At 40.3% G+C, this 15506-nt stretch overlaps 1 protein-coding gene across 5 annotated transcripts in view; it reads left to right on the top strand.

The window, feature by feature from the left end:
* Positions 1–1467: 1467 nt before the first annotated feature.
* The window catches only part of LOC103550632 (zinc finger protein 248), a 77604-nt gene continuing 63565 nt past the window's right edge, over positions 1468–15506 (top strand). The window contains exons 1-4 of one of the 5 annotated variants that reach the window (XM_070567970.1): positions 1468–1987; positions 2495–2576; positions 3366–3474; positions 3792–3850. In XM_070567970.1, the coding sequence (XP_070424071.1) occupies positions 2526–2576; positions 3366–3474; positions 3792–3850 (219 nt within the window). In that variant the 5' untranslated portion in view covers positions 1468–1987; positions 2495–2525. Of the gene's footprint in view, positions 2577–3365; positions 3475–3791; positions 3851–15506 lie in introns of all 5 variants that reach the window. The other 4 variants (XM_070567951.1, XM_070567961.1, XM_070567980.1 and 1 more) reach the window with 4 other exon arrangements.

The following is a 15506-nucleotide window of genomic DNA, read 5'->3' as shown; positions in this document are numbered from 1 at the left end:
ACTTGATTATCTAGGGGGTGAATCTTGCCATGTCTTCACTTACATATTCTTCACATCACTACTATGTATTATAATATGTTGGTTTCGTTGAACCCTGATTAAAAAAAATAGCTTCGAAAAACTTAAACCTCTATAATAGATGCTCTCGGGACAATTGGGAAATTTGAATATGGACTTGATATTAGATGCTATTTATGGAATTACCATTAACTTTTATAGGTGTGATAATGGTATTGTGATTATAGTATGTCCTTAATCTTAGAAGATACATGATAACATATTTAGGACTGAAATGTCATCACAAATAAATAATTACACATCTAGATAAAGCAAATATGGCAAAATATTAACCAGCTGTTGACTCTAGATGAGGTATGTCTGTTCAATGAGTTCTTCCAAATTTTGTTTGAAATTTTCAGTAAGACCTGGGAAATACACTGACCAAGAAAATGTTTACCTTGTTTACTTAAAACAAGGATTAGATTAAAACTTAATCTCTAATAGTTATGCCCTTAAAATCCCATTTCTTAAAAATATCAGAAGGTTGTGCACAGTCGTGTAAGGGAGATGAGGCTGTGTATGCTAGTCCTTTTCTTTCTGTTTGTGTGTACAGTAGTTCCCCCCAGGGGATGCCTGAAACCACGGATAGCACTGAACTCTATATATACCAGGTCTTTTCCCATACATAACATACCTATCATAAAGTAATTTTAAATCAGGGACAGTAAGAGAGTAACAACAATCACTTCTCTGTGGCATATCTGAATTGCAAGCACCACTGCTCTTGCACTTTGCGGCCATTAGTAAGTAAAATAAGGATTACTGAACACAAGCCCTGGGGTACCCAACAGCCTGATAACCCAGACAAGCCACTAAGTGACTAACGGGCAGGTCGGGTATACAAAGGAATGATTCACGTTCCAGGCGGGATAGAGCCGGAAGGCAGGACCTTTCATCATGCTACTCAGAACAGAACGCAATTTAAAACTTAGGAATTGTTCATTTCTGGAATTTTCTATTTAATAGTTTTAGACCGGGGCTGACTGCAGGTAACTGAAACTTCACAAAGCAAATCAAGGATAAAAGGGGGTTTACTGTACTTTTATTCATTTACAGTTTTTGTGTATCGCAAGTAATTTTGAGAAGCTGGTGTCATCATTACTACCACTGCCAACGCCACAAGCACTAAGCTGTTGTACCTTCCTGGGAGAAGCTGTGCTCTTACGGGGCTCGTTTTCTTAATGTCTGCACTGCCGGTTTCCTCTCCGTTCTTTCGCCGGCGTCAGAGTCTGGCCTAGCACGGAAAGCTCTCCTCCCCTGCCGCCGTTCCCGCCTACGCGGCTCGGGCCCCACCGCCCGCTCCGGGGTGGGGGGTGGGGGTGGGAGAGGGTGGCTTTTGCCGCGAGGCCTGATGGGAAACGCCCCTCCCGGTCTGCGGCGCGCACTGTGCAGGGGCCGGGAACGAGCGCTCTGGCGCATGCGCCGCTAGGCCCACGGCCTACGTCTGGGTGCGGCGGAGGCTACTGGAGCGTGGTCGGGGCGCGGCCCTAGCGCAGACGGCCGAGCCTTCGTGGGGCTGGGGCCGAGACAGCGGGGGGCGGGGCCGAGCCTGCGGCGGGGCGGGGCCGAGCCTGCGGGAGGGCGGGGCGGGGCCGGGCCTCCGATCCTAGTCAGGTGGAGCGGCAGCGGTGGGTTTGTCCTGTCCCGGCTCGGCGCTTGTGCGCCGACTGGCGCCTGCGGGTGGCGGTAGTGTTGACGGCTCCAGTTTGGCGGCTGCCGCTCACTCAGTGAGGACAGCAGGGAGTCTGCGCCTTCTCGCTCTGATTAGGAAACGGACAGTCGGGCCAGCGACTGCCTCCAGACCACACAGCTCATGGGAGACGGCGCTGAGAGGCACATCCACATCTGCCTGCTTTATAAAAAACGATTCTGCCTAAATCCATCGTTATATCCGTCCCAGCCCTGAGCCAAGGGACATTGCCGTCAAGTATAATGTGAACCCCGTTTTATCACGGGGCGCTTGTATTTTGGGGATTCTTGGTGTGTTTTCAGGGCTTTTGGGTCACATTTCATGATGGTTAGTTCTGGGCCTGATCTGACTCTTTAGCCTGTGTGTCCTCAGTCCTTCTCATTTGAGTTTTTTGTAGGTCTAGCCCGAAATTGTGGGGCATAGGGAGTTCCAAGGTTTGGGGCCATCATGTAGGTTACAACTAAAATGATTTTGTCCCCAAGGTTCAGGTCCTGGGTCCTAGGAACTGTAGGGGAGGAGGACATTTCCTCTCCCCAAATGTGGGTTCGTCTGGCCGGAGAACGAATTAAATTCACATGAGACAGAATAGCAAGAGAAAATTAAACAAAGCTTTATGAGGAACCATGGCCCGGGGCCTTTCTTTCCAAAGGAAGAAAGGGCACCGTAGAAGTGGGGTACACAGAGTGGTTATATACCCCCAAACGGGGTGTTTCACATATGATTGAAATGTCCCTTTTACAATAGTCATGAGGCTGCTCTGTCAGCACAGCGCTTGATGGAAACGACAGATAGGTCTGCTGTCCCAGTGAACGCCGCGGGGTGGCAGGTGTGTTGCCGCGGGCTGGGGGGGGGGGGGGGGGTCACAGATGAGCGCCGCAATCGGTTCCCAGCCTAAAGAAAGATGCTTAATCTTTAAGGAGATGCCAACGTTGGGTTGGGAGGGGGAGGGAAGTCAGTTACAGGAGGTTACCAGACTAGCACAATAAAATGCAGATTTTAAGTCCTTGCCTTTGGTATTGATTAAGAGTTTTTAGAGAGAAGGTCATCTCCTTTCTTCTTCCTGGTACAGAGAGGGAGGCAGCTTTTACAGATAGAGATTTACCTTACAAATGTAAATGTGTCCTAAGGAAGGGCAAGTTCCATTCCTCAGAGCCTCCTTCCCTGTCCCAGTTTATCAAAAGCAATCAGCCTCAAATAATCCTGATGCCAAAGAGACACATCTTGGGGTGGCCAATTTCAGGTCCCCACAGAACAAAGGTGACCTTGTGAGGTAAAGAGGAATCCCACCTGGAAGATGGCCCATCTGAAAGGAGACCTCCCACGGGGCCTGCAGAGCAGAGGAGCAGCAAGGCCGGAGAAAGAGCAGACCCTAGATTTGCAATGGCTATTAGCGGTATGAGATCCTTGTGCTCCCGCAAGCCATCCTTCAAACTGTGACAACCTGAGGTTTGAACCAAGTTTCAGGGGAGGTGAGCTGGAGCTAAGGCAAGGGGCAAGTCTGCCCAGGAAGTGTTGCTTCATTTGAGGGTTTGAGAGAGTATGGTCTGGGGGAAAGAAATTCCCCCACCACTAAGAAAATTCTCAGACCTCCCTAACAGCCTTTGACTTCTTTCAGATTCTTCAGTTTTTCCAGATCCTCAGGGGCCCTCACATCCTGCCCCTTACTACATGCAGCTTTGAGAGATGTGGGTGCTTTCTCCATCCTGACTTCACAGACTTAGAAGGTAATGCAGGAAAAAGCTCCCTGGATTACCCATGTCTGCCTAGCATGAAAGATGAAAACCACTGAGCCAGAGAAGGTGAATGTGTGGGTCATCTCGTTCATTACTCGCCTAGGCAGTAGGTTTTCAGACACAGTTCAGTCAAAACCAGTTTCTCTCCGAAGACTGAGAAACTACTGCCAAGGTGGTTAAGAACCAAAGGATGTTCTCTGACGGAAGGATATTTTATTCGGCTAGCAAGTGGAACTCTCTAGGCAGGAGAATCCATGAGGTACAAGGCAGTTCAGATCTCTTGTAATCCGTTCTTTCTTCTCTCCCAGCTCCACCTTTGTACTTCTCTACACGTTTCCTAGACCCACAGAAGATGAACAAATCTCAGGTAAATTGTTTATTGTTTTTTCCCTACTTCGTTTATAATGTCTTGTGTGAGGCTTTTAAGGGTCAGGTGAGAATGAATATATAAGAATACATGAAAATCAACTTCAGGGAAAATATACAGGAGCACACAATATCAGGTAAAGTGGTAACGCAGAAATATGCAAGTTCTATACTATTACTATGCTATACTATGCTATCATCAGGCAAATTTGTCTGATTTTTCTGATGTTCATAGCAAAAATGCAAACATTCTCTGTTAGGTGATTTGCATTGGCCCTTAAAGAAATCTTCATGCAAATTACTCAAGAGACATTAAGAATTCTAAACAATGTTTCTTTCCTGGTCTTCCTGGAGATAACATAATAAATTATCTTTCAGTGACTACTGGAAACCAATGCAGCCTGCTGCTTGTAATCGTTCCTTAGGGGAAGCAGGACACTTTGTGCCAAAGAGAACTCAGTCAATACAGGTTTCTAAGGGGCTGAAACACCGTGGTCCCGTGGACCTCTTTCTGATGGTCCTGCTTGATCCAGGTGTAGAACCTGGGATATCTGCAAGAAAGCATGGGTTATATCACCTTCAGATATCTCCTTTAATATTGCGTATAGATTGTGTAGCAGATGGGTATTTTCTGGCAAATGTTTCCCTATTTCCCTTCCACATGTCAAACCACATCACTTGCTGGATCTGTCTGGTAAGTGATACCAGTGACCTTATTATGGCAAATGTCATGGATACTTTAGTAGTTGCCAAAATTGAGCATTCTGTCCAGTTGATGCTCATGGCCAGTCTCCTAGAAAGTCTTCTCAGTTGGTTTCTGGTCTATTCCTCCCTCTGTGATTATTGTTTTTCTGTTTTCTCGATGGAGTCTTTTTCCTCTTCTTGCCTCTTATTTTTGCTTCTTCCAAGGTGTCCGTTATTGCTCTCCTGTTGTCCTCACTCTCCTGGTCTTGCTGGCTGATCTCTTCTCCTCTTTGGGGATGCACCGTTCGCTGGGGTGCTTGAATCTGGCTCTCCCCTATCTTAGGCCCTAATGGCCAACTCTCTGCTGAACATCTTTGTATAGCTCTTCTGAAGGCCTTCCAAACTCTACAGATCCCGAAGGAAAGTTGTTATTAACAGCACTCCACCCTTCTTCTTTATTTCTGATATGTGATCATCAAATGTTACCGTCAGCCAGCCCATCAACCAGGTGACAGACGTGGCATTTATTCTAAGTGCTGTCTTTTACCAGCTACCTATACATCCAATCAGTGATCAAATCTTATTACTTTTAAGTTGCTAATATTTCTTTCTTCTTTTGCAATTGAAGTAAGTTGCACAAATCCTAAGGGTACAACTTGATGAATTTTTCATATGTTCTGCATCTGGATAGTTATCACCCAGATCAAGATAAGGGACATTTTCTGTACTGTAGAAGGCTTCCTTGTGTTGTTTCCCAAATGGTACTTGCCCACTCTCCCTCGAGGGAGACTTTGACTTCTATTATCATATATTAGTTTTGCCTCATTTTAAACTTCATCTAAATAGAAGCATGGGTTATATATTCTTTTGTGTCTGACTTCTTTTACTCAGCATTGTGTTTGTGAAATCTTCCACGTGTAGCAGTGGTTTGGTTTTTTCCCATTGTATGAACATACCACAGTTTATCCATTGTGCTCTGGATGGATGTTTGGGCTGTTTCTAATTCTGGCTTTTATACATGTCTTTTGGTATACATGTGCACTTGATTCTGAGGGGTATAAACCCAGGAGTGGAATTGGTGGGTCATAGCACGTGTATGTGTTTGGCTTTGATAGATTTCTGCCAAACGGTTTGACACAGTAGGTGTGCAGCTTGACACTCCTGCCAGCCGTATGTGAGAGGTCCTGTTGCCCCATAGCCTTGTCGGCATTTGATATTGTTTGTGAGGATTTCCTTTATTTTCTTTCTTCTTTTTCAGTGTTCAGTGGGTAAGTGTAGTGCTGTCTTATTGTGGTTTTGATTTGCACTTTTTTGATGACCAATGATGTTGAACATCTTTTCATGTTTCCTCACTATTTTGATATCTTTTTTTTTGAAGTGCATGTTCCAATCTTGTTCATTAAAAAAAATGATAGTTTTTCTCTGCTGTATTAACTTGTAGGAATTCTTTATATGTTCTAGATATGAGTCCTTTGTCAGATATATGTACTGCAAATATCCTCTTTGAGTCTGAGGCTTGGTGTGAATTTTAAGTCCAATTTATCAATCTTTTTTTAATGGTTAGTGCACTTTTTGTCCTATTTAAAAAAATCTTTGCCTAACGCAAAGTCATAAAGGAATTCTCCTATGTTTTTGTTCTAAAAGCTCGAATTGTTTTAGCCTTCACATTTAAGTCTATGATCCATTTAGAATTTTATGTATATACATATATGTATATATCTTTTTATTTTTTGGTATGAGCTATAGCTATCCACTTCCCACAGTACTATTTATTGAAAAAACTTTTCTTTCCCAACAAAATTGCAGTGGTGTCTTTGTCGAAAATCAGGTGACCAAATATGTATGTCTCTTCGTGGATTCTTTTTTTTTTTAATTTTTAAATTTTTAAAATTGTTATTAGTTTTTAAAGATTCTATTTTTCCTTTTTCTCCTCAAAGCCCCCCGGTACATAGTTGTGTATTTTTAGTTGTGAGTCCTTCTAGTTGTGGCATGTGGGATGCCACCTCAGCATGGCCTGATGAGTGGTGCCATGTCTGCACCCAGGATTTGAACTGGCGAAACCCTGGGCCGCTGAAGCAGAGCACGTGAACTTAACCACTCGGCCACGGGGCCAGCCCCCCGTCTTTGTGGATTCTTGTTTCTGCTGCAGTTGTCTCTTTGTGTAACCTCATGCCAATACACCTGCCCTTATTATTGCAGCTTTATAAAAAGTATTCGTATCTGTGGATATAAATTTTCTGCTTTTGTTCTTCAAGATTTGCCTTGGCTACCTTAAGTCCTTTGTATTTCCGTATAAACTTTATAATCATCTTGTCCAACCCCCTCCTCCATGAATCTGCTGGAATTTGGTATTGCAATCAATCTATTATAGATCAATCTGGGAGACTGGTCATATTAATATTAACTTGAATTTTCAATCCATGAATGTGCTGTTTTTCTCCACTTACTTATGTCGTCTTTAATATTTCTCAGCAATGTTCGATAATTTCCATGTGTATGTCTTGTACTTCTTTTGTTAGATTTATTCTTACGTAGTTGAAAATTTTTCTTCCCTGTTTAGAGTTGCTAGTAGATAGAAATATAGTTGATTTTTCTATATTGAACTTGTTTTCAGTGACCTTACCATTTATTAACTCTAATAGTTTATCTGTAGATTATTTTGGGTTTTCTACCCATACAATTATATTATATGGATGTTTCTTCCTTTTTAATCCACTTTTTTTCCTCCCCAAAGCCCCAGTACATAGTTGTATATCCTAGTTGTAGGTCATTCTAGCTCTTCTATGTGGGATGCCACCACAGCATGGCTTGATAAGCAGTGTACAGGTCTGTGCACAGGATCTGAACTGGCGAATCCTGGACCACCGAAGCAGAGCACATGAACTTAACCACTTGGCCATGGGACCAGCCCCCCTTTTTAATCCATTTTTAAGCTTTTATTTCTTTTTCTTTCTTTATTGCTGTGGCTAGGAGCTCTAATGTACCATGGCATAGAAATAGTACATTTTTGTTTTCTTTCCAGTCTCAGGGAAACTTTTTAATATTTTGTCATTTAGCATGATGTTTGCTGTAAGTTTTTTGGTAGATATTCTTCAGGAAGTTTCATTCTATTTGTGGTTTGCTGAGAGTTTTTATCATCTAATGGGTGTCGAATTTAAATATTAGGATGATTATATGGTTCTCTCCTGTATTTAACATGTTGATTGAGGTAATCCTATTAATGTTTTGGTTTTCAGGTGTTAAACCAGCCTATTTTCTAGGAAAAATCCCACTTGGGCTTGATATTCTATCATGTTTAAATATATTTCATGATAAATTTTTTAGGAGTTTTGTCTTTGTCGTGAGAGAGACTATTTTCTTTTCTTATAATGTCTTTGTCAGGTTTTATGTCAATTTCATACAGACCTCAAAGAAACATGTTAAGTGTTTCCTCATTGTCTATTCTCTAGAAGTGTTTTTGTGTAAAGATTGGTGTTATTTATTCCTTAATTGTTTGTAAAAATTCACCAGTTAGTTTATCCAGGGTCTAGATTTTCTTTATGGAAAGTTTTTAAGTTATAGATTTAATTTCTTTATATTAGTGAAATTATCCTTTAGAACATGATATAAGTTGTAGTTGTTTCTTCCCAGTTTGCCATTTGTCGTCCCCAGCTGGGAGCAGATCCTTTTTGTTCCAGGGCAAAGCACAGCTCACACACACCAGTTCAGATAACCGCAGTCACACCAAGGGTTGCTCAGAGTTCACTTTGCTTTCTGGCTCTCTTTCTCCTTGGGTTGCTCCTCAGGGAGGAAGCCAGCAATGGTGCTAATTTAGCATCTTGATAGGAACTAAAGGCTTAAAACCCTATCCCACCCCTTAATATTTTAGTCAAGGTCAACAGTGACCTCCATTGCTAAATCCAGTGGTGAAGTCTCAGTCTCTGTCTTACTTGACCCTTTAGCCACATTTGACACCATTGGTTACTTTTTCCTTCTGATTCACTTTATTCACTTGGCTTCCACATTTGCTTAATTTCCCTTCTCTCTCATTGTTTGCTGATTCCTCCGTTTCTTCCTATCTCTGAATGTTGGTGTGCCCCAGAGCAAAGTCCTTGGGGCTCGTCCTTTCACTGTCTGAGGCCCTCCCTTGGTGATTTCATGTGTTCTCATCAGTACTGTTTGTGGCCTGACCACTTCTGATAATCTCTGGTGCACAGATGTCTTCCTGCACTTGAGATGCGTATATCTAACTGTCCTCTATATCTCCACTTGAATGTTTAGTAGACTCAAATCATCATGACTAAAACTTACCTCCTGGGCACCCCCTCCCAAACCTACTGCCTTGGGAGCCTTCTCCTTCTTGTTTAGTAGCAGACCCTTTGGAATCTTTTTTTTTCTTCTTCTTCTTCTCCCCAAAGCTGCCCAGTAGATAGTTGTATATTCTAGTTGTGGGTTGTTCTGGCTGATTTGTGGGATGCCGCCTCAGCATGGCCTGATGAGTGGTGCTAGGTCCATGCCCAGGATCCAAACCCATGAAGCCCTGGTCCGCTGAAGCAGAGCACATGAACTTAACCACTTGGCCACGGGGCTGGCCCTGGAATCTTTTTGACTTGTTTTTTATCCCTCATGCTCCATATTCTTACTGGTTGCAAAACACCCTGGGCCCTATATCTAATCTAGAGTCTGACCTCTTCTGATCCTCTCCACTGTAGTTACCAAGACCAGGCCAGGGTAATTGGTCTTGTCTTCTCTGGATTATGGGAATAGTCACGGAGCAGGCCTCGCTGCTGCTCAAGCCTGGCCCCTGAGCATATTACCCAGAGTGTTCGTTGTAGAACATGAGTCAGGTTATTCTGTGTCACTCCTCTGCTCAACATCTACATTTTTCTCTGTGTAAAAGCCAGCGTTCTTAGAGTGGGTTATGTGGCCCTTATTTCTCCAATCTCACTTCCTTAGCTCTTTGATCACTCTGCTCCATCCCTGCTTATCTTCTTGCTCTTCTCGAAACATACCAGGCACAATGCCACTTTCATCCTTGTACCAAATTACCCTCTGCCTGGAGTGCACTTTCCCCAGGGAAACTGGTGGCTCACTCCCTCTCCTCCTTGCTCAAGTGTCATTACTCACTGAGGTCTACACAGACTCCCAGCTTAAAATTGCTCCACTAACCCCCAGTGTTCCCATCCTCCTTACCTTGGTCCACTTTGTTTTTTTAACATAGCACTTCTCATCTCACACACTCTACAGTTTTCTCTGGTGAATGCACTTTTTTATATTCCCACCAGCAATACCTGAGGGTTCTAATTTCTCCACTTCCTTGCCAATATTTCTTATTGTCTATCCTTTTAATTGTAGCCATTCTGGTGGGTGTGAAGTGGAATCTGATTGTGGTTTTGATTACATTTCCCTAATGACTAATGATGTTGAGCATTTTTTCATGTGCTTATTGGTCATTTGTGTATGTTCTTTGGAGAACTGGCTGTTAAAAACCTTTGCCCACTTTTTATTTTTATTTTACTTTTGAGGAAGATTAGCCCTGAGCTAACAATCTGTGCCAATCTTCCTCCACTTTGTATACGTGGGTTGCCACCACAGCACAGCTGATGAGTGATATAAGTCCGTTCTGGGGATCCGAACCCATGAACCTGGGCTGCCAAAGCAGAGTGCGCCGAACTTAACCACTACACTACAGGGCTGACCCCGCTTTGCCCATTTTTTAATTGAGTTATTTGTCTTTTTATTATTGAGTTGTGAGAGTTCTTTATATCTTCTGAATGTAAGTCCTATCACAGCTGTGATTTCTTTCCTTACATTTCAAATGATTTTTGACCCAAATCATATACCTTTCTAGCTATTTATCATTTTCATTATTCCCAAACGGTTTTTTTCTTCCATTTCCATTACTAAATGGTTATTGCTAACACATAATTTAAAAGTTGCATCTAATTGCCCATCAGCTAGTGATTTTCATCTTGTGTCTCAGATTAATGTTTTGATATAATGACTCGTGGTGCTTAAGCTTCCTATTGTTGAACTGGCCTTACATTATTGGAATAAACCTGTCTTGGTCTTTCATTTATTTAAAAAAATTTATTGAGCATTCCCTATGTTTTATGTGGAAAGTCCACTGTGAACAACAGAAAGCCACTGCATAGTCCAGTGGGTTGTGATATATTGTTTTTATAATATACTCCTGAACTAATATTTTATTAGGAATACTTGCTTCAGCATTATAAGAGAAATTGTCCTATGTTTTGTTGTTGTTGTACTACTTTGTAAGGTTTTGGTATTAAGATTCTCGTAGTTCACTAATGATTTGGGAGCTCTCCATGTTCTGTGGAACAGTGTATGACATTGTGACTTACCTCCTTTTGAAAGGCTGGGGAAAGATTTCTAGTCCTCCTGGTTTTTATATCATCAATGGATTTGCAAATCTCATGTTTAATTATTGGTCTGATGATCTTCTTTGGGAATCAATTTTGTTAAAATTTTGCTGGTAAACAATGTTTTCTCCTCTATGTTCTGAAAATTATTGCTGTGAAATGCCACATATGATTCTCCTATAATTTTACTGTTCTTGCATCTTTGTGGATATATGCCTTTTCTCAGCTCTGTTGTATATTTGTTCCCACTTTCCCACTTTTTTCTCCCAAATTTTGCTCATTTTATGGGACATACTAAAAAAAGGCTTTCAGTTTCAGTCTTCCTCATTAATTTTGACTTTATTTTAATTTTATTAATTTTAGATTTTATCCTTATTTTTTCATGTTTTCTTTGGTTTGTTTTTATTTTTCATATTTCTTTTAGCTAAATATAAAGTTCATAATTATTTTCAGCCTTTGTTTTAAAAATAAATTAAAAATAAGTTTTCTCTGTGATGGCTTTAGTTGTAGCTCTTAAGTTTTCATGTAATGAATTCCACCTTTGTTTCTTTCTAGGAAAGTAGTAATTTGGATGTTGGTTACTTTTCTTTGATCTAAAGTTTTTGATTTGGAGAATGTCTCATTTTATGAGTTAATGGCTTTTCGGTAAGATTTTTTTTCATTTTGGTTTTATAGGTCATAATTACACAGAGTAGCTTGTAAAACCTCTGATCTGTAGAACTTAGTTTCTCCGAAAGCACAGAATTACATAATAATTGTAAGTGGAGCTTTATTGTCAATGACCTGGTTCCAATTTAGGATGACCTTGGGAAGTTGGGTAATCTTTTTCTGCCTCAATTTTCTTATCTGTTAAATGGGGAAAAATACTATTCACGTTATAGGTTTGTCCTGAATATGAGATAATGTATATTTAAAATATTCTTTGAAAAGTACTCTTCTAAATAAGTGCCCAATGAATTTTTGCTGTCATTATTAGCTACCCGAACATGAAAGTTAAATAAACTCCACTGGATAGTTCTTATTGAGAGAGATTATGTCTCACTGTAATTGTGATTTGTTTTCTTTAACCAGATTACCTTGTAATTGTAGCAGTTTTTCCTTTATTTAGATACATGCAGATTTGACTTAAACTTTGATTAATTTTACTATTTATCATTATATGGTATCTGTCTTTGCCCCATTGAAAGTTTAGGGCTGCAAATTCTACTTAATCTGATATAAATAAGGCCATGCTTGTTTCTCTTTTATTTGCATTTTCTTTTAATATTTTGTCCATTTCTTCGTGTTCCACCATTCTTTATCACTTTGTTTTAGACTTATTTTTGTAAACAACAAATGGCAACATTTTGGTTTTTTAGACCAATATAACAGATAAGAAATATATTAATTCACATTTTCTGCAACAATTCATATTTTGGTTTTATGTATCTACCTTAGTTTACTAAATATTCTATTTGAATATAATATAATAATATGTATCATAATTTATATTATTATACTTTTTCGGAATCTTTACTTTTTCTGCCTTGTTAAAATTTCTCATTATTTCATTTTTCTTCTCTGTGAATTTGATAGTTTTCTGGTTTTCAGTTCTCATAGCTACCAACCCCACTCCTGAATATTGTAACTGAGCCTCTATCTACTACCGTATCAGGATTACTTCACTGCTCTTCGGCCACTCCCTGGTGTAGTGATTACTGCTCCCTCTCCTCCAGCTGCTCTTGGATGACCTTAGAAAGCCCTAATCCACCCGTCCACCCCACACCACACCCAGACTCCTTCATTTTGCTAATTTATCAGTCTATTACTGGCTCTTCCCTTATGGAGAATCTCTTCCGTTTCAAGAGGTGGTCTTTAACGTTATGTTATACATTTCAAATCATGTTAATATTACCCATCTAGTTGTAACCACATATCAATAACAAGATCTGTTGTTTCCCACTCCTTCCCCTCCTCTTCACTTTCCCCTTGCTTGAGATTTGTTTGACAGCTTGTTGGTACCTCCTCAGTGTTTTCTCTGCAGAGCTTACCAGGGTGATTTATTCCCCGAGGCCCTGCTCATTTGAATGCATCTGGTTTGGGGTCTGTCACATGAAAGATAATTTATTTGTGTGTGGGATTCCTGGATTGAAATTCTTTTCTCCTAATCTCATCGTCTTTTTGTTTTCACCACTGCAGCGGAGATATCTGAAGCTAAGATATACTTCTCTTTACTTTCTGAGTCAGCTGGTCTTTCCTCTGAAAGCTTGTAAGAGTTTATCCTTGTCTTTCAGAGTTATATAAATGTATGCCTCAGTGTGTCTTTTTCATTAATTCTAGGTTGATGGTTTTCTTCTTTCAACACTTTGGACGTTTCACTTTACTTTCTTCTTGCCTGGATTCTGAGAAGTCTGTTGCAATTCTTATCATTCTTCCTTTGTAGGTAAGGTTCATACTTCTCCAACCTCCCTGCCCCCCAACCTCTTCACTTCTTTCAAGAATTTTCCCTTCGTCCTTGGTTTTCTGCAGTTTAACTATGATATGGTTTTATTTATCCTGTTTGGTATTCTCTGAGCTTCCTGGATCTGTCATTAATTTTTGGGTGTTTTTGGTCGTTATTACTTCAGATATTTCTTCTACTCTGTTCCTTCTTCTGCTGATATTCTAATTATGCATATATTATACCTTTTGATGTTGTCCACAGTTCTTGGAGGTTCTGTTTTTTCATTCTTTTTCTCCTCCCGTTTCAGTTTGTGAAGTTTCTGTTGACCTGTTTTCAAGCTCACTGATTCTTTCCTCCGCTTGTTGTGTGATGAGCCCATCAAAGGCATTCCTCACTTCTATTACTGTGGTTTTGACTTCTAGCATTTCCTTTTGATTTTTTTCTTAGAATTTCTATTTCTCTACTTATGTTACTCATTTGTTCTTGAATGTTGTCTAATTTTTTCACTTAACTCTTTAACATATTAGTCATAGTTATTTTAAATTTCCTATCTGATAATCCCCACATCTGTGCCGTATCTGAGTCTGGTTCTGATGATTACTTTGTCTCTTCTGAGTGTGTTTTTTCTTGCTTTTTGGTATGCTTGGCAATTTTTTCTTGAAAGCTGGACATGGGTCTGGTAATAGAACTGAGGTTTCTCGTGTGAGGATTTATGTTCCTCTGGCTAGGAGCTGGGCTGTGTTTCATGTTTTTTGTAGCTGTAGTTGCCAGAGGGTTCAAATTCCTTTAGTGTCCTTGTTTTTGACTCTCCACTTTGACTTTGGGCCTCCCTGTGTCCTGCTGTGTCTTGAAACTGTTCGGCTCTGATCCACAGCTGTGATCCACTGTTGTCGCCCTGGAGCCTGTTGATGTTGTGTGAAGCTGTAGAGAGGCCAGCATTCTATAATCTTAAAATTAAATCTCAGTCTTTTAATAGGCATGTGTCCCAGTGTTTCTCATGAACTAGAAAACTGTTACTATTTTATTTAAGATTTTTTTCGGCTTTATTGAGGTATAATTGACAAATAAAATATTAAGATATTTAAAGTGTACATTGTGATGATTTGATATATATACATGTTGTGAAAGGACTTCCCCATCCAGTTAATTATCACATCACCTCACATATTTATTTTATTTTTTTGTGCGAACGTTTAAGTTCTACTCTCAGTAAATTTCGTTTATACAATATAGTGTTATCAACTATAGTCACTATGTTATACATTAGATCCTTAGATCTAATTTATCTTATAGCTGAAAATCTGTACCTTTTACCAACCTATCTCTGTTTCTACCACCCCTAGCCCCTGGCAACCTCTTTTCTATTCTCTGTTTCTGAGTTTGATTTTTTTTGGATTCCACGTATAAGTGATACCGTGCAGTATTTGTCTTTCTCTGTCTGACATATTTCACCCAGCATAATGCTGTCAAAGTCCATTCATGTTGTCCCAAATGGCAGGATTTCCTTCTTTCTCATGGCTGAATAATATTCCACTGTTATATATATATATATATATATACCACATTTCTTTGTCCATTCATCTGTTAATGAACACTTAAGTTGTTTCTATATCTTGGCTATTGTGAATGATGCTGTAGTGAATATGGGAGTGTAGATATCACTTTGATATCTGTGTTCTTTTCCTTTGAATATGTACCTAGAAGTGGGATTGCTGGATCATATGATAGTTTTATTTTTAATTTTTTGAGAAACCTCTTTAGTGTTTTCCATACTGGCTGCACCAGTTGACATCCCCACCAACAGTGCACAAGGATTACTTTTTCTCCATATCCTCGCCACCATTCAAGGGTCTTTCAAACCTTTGAGATTGTCCAAGCCACCTTCTTTGTTCTTAGTGGCTCCCTGTAGTCGAGGGCAGACCAAGACCTGTCAGTGCACCAAAGGAGAGGATCTCAGTCAGCACATAGATGAAGGCTGATTGGAGGCTGGATCCTCAGACAGCAGCTGGGAAAGTATGTAGTTAGGTTCATTTCAAGGAAAAACTGGAGATGGCTTTTTTGCATGCTCCCTCTGCACTGGGCTTGGGTATATAGTCCTGGGGGGTAGAAGGAGGGTGGAGGTGTGTGCTCCTGCACAGTTTAGAACTCTTTTTTTTGTTTACTATAGTCCTGTGGGTCTTGTGAATGCA

Source organism: Equus przewalskii, chromosome 1 (genome assembly GCF_037783145.1).
Source record: "Equus przewalskii isolate Varuska chromosome 1, EquPr2, whole genome shotgun sequence".
In the NCBI taxonomy this organism is placed as follows: Eukaryota; Metazoa; Chordata; class Mammalia; order Perissodactyla; family Equidae; genus Equus; species Equus przewalskii.
This window is presented reverse-complemented; position numbering and strand designations above follow the sequence as displayed.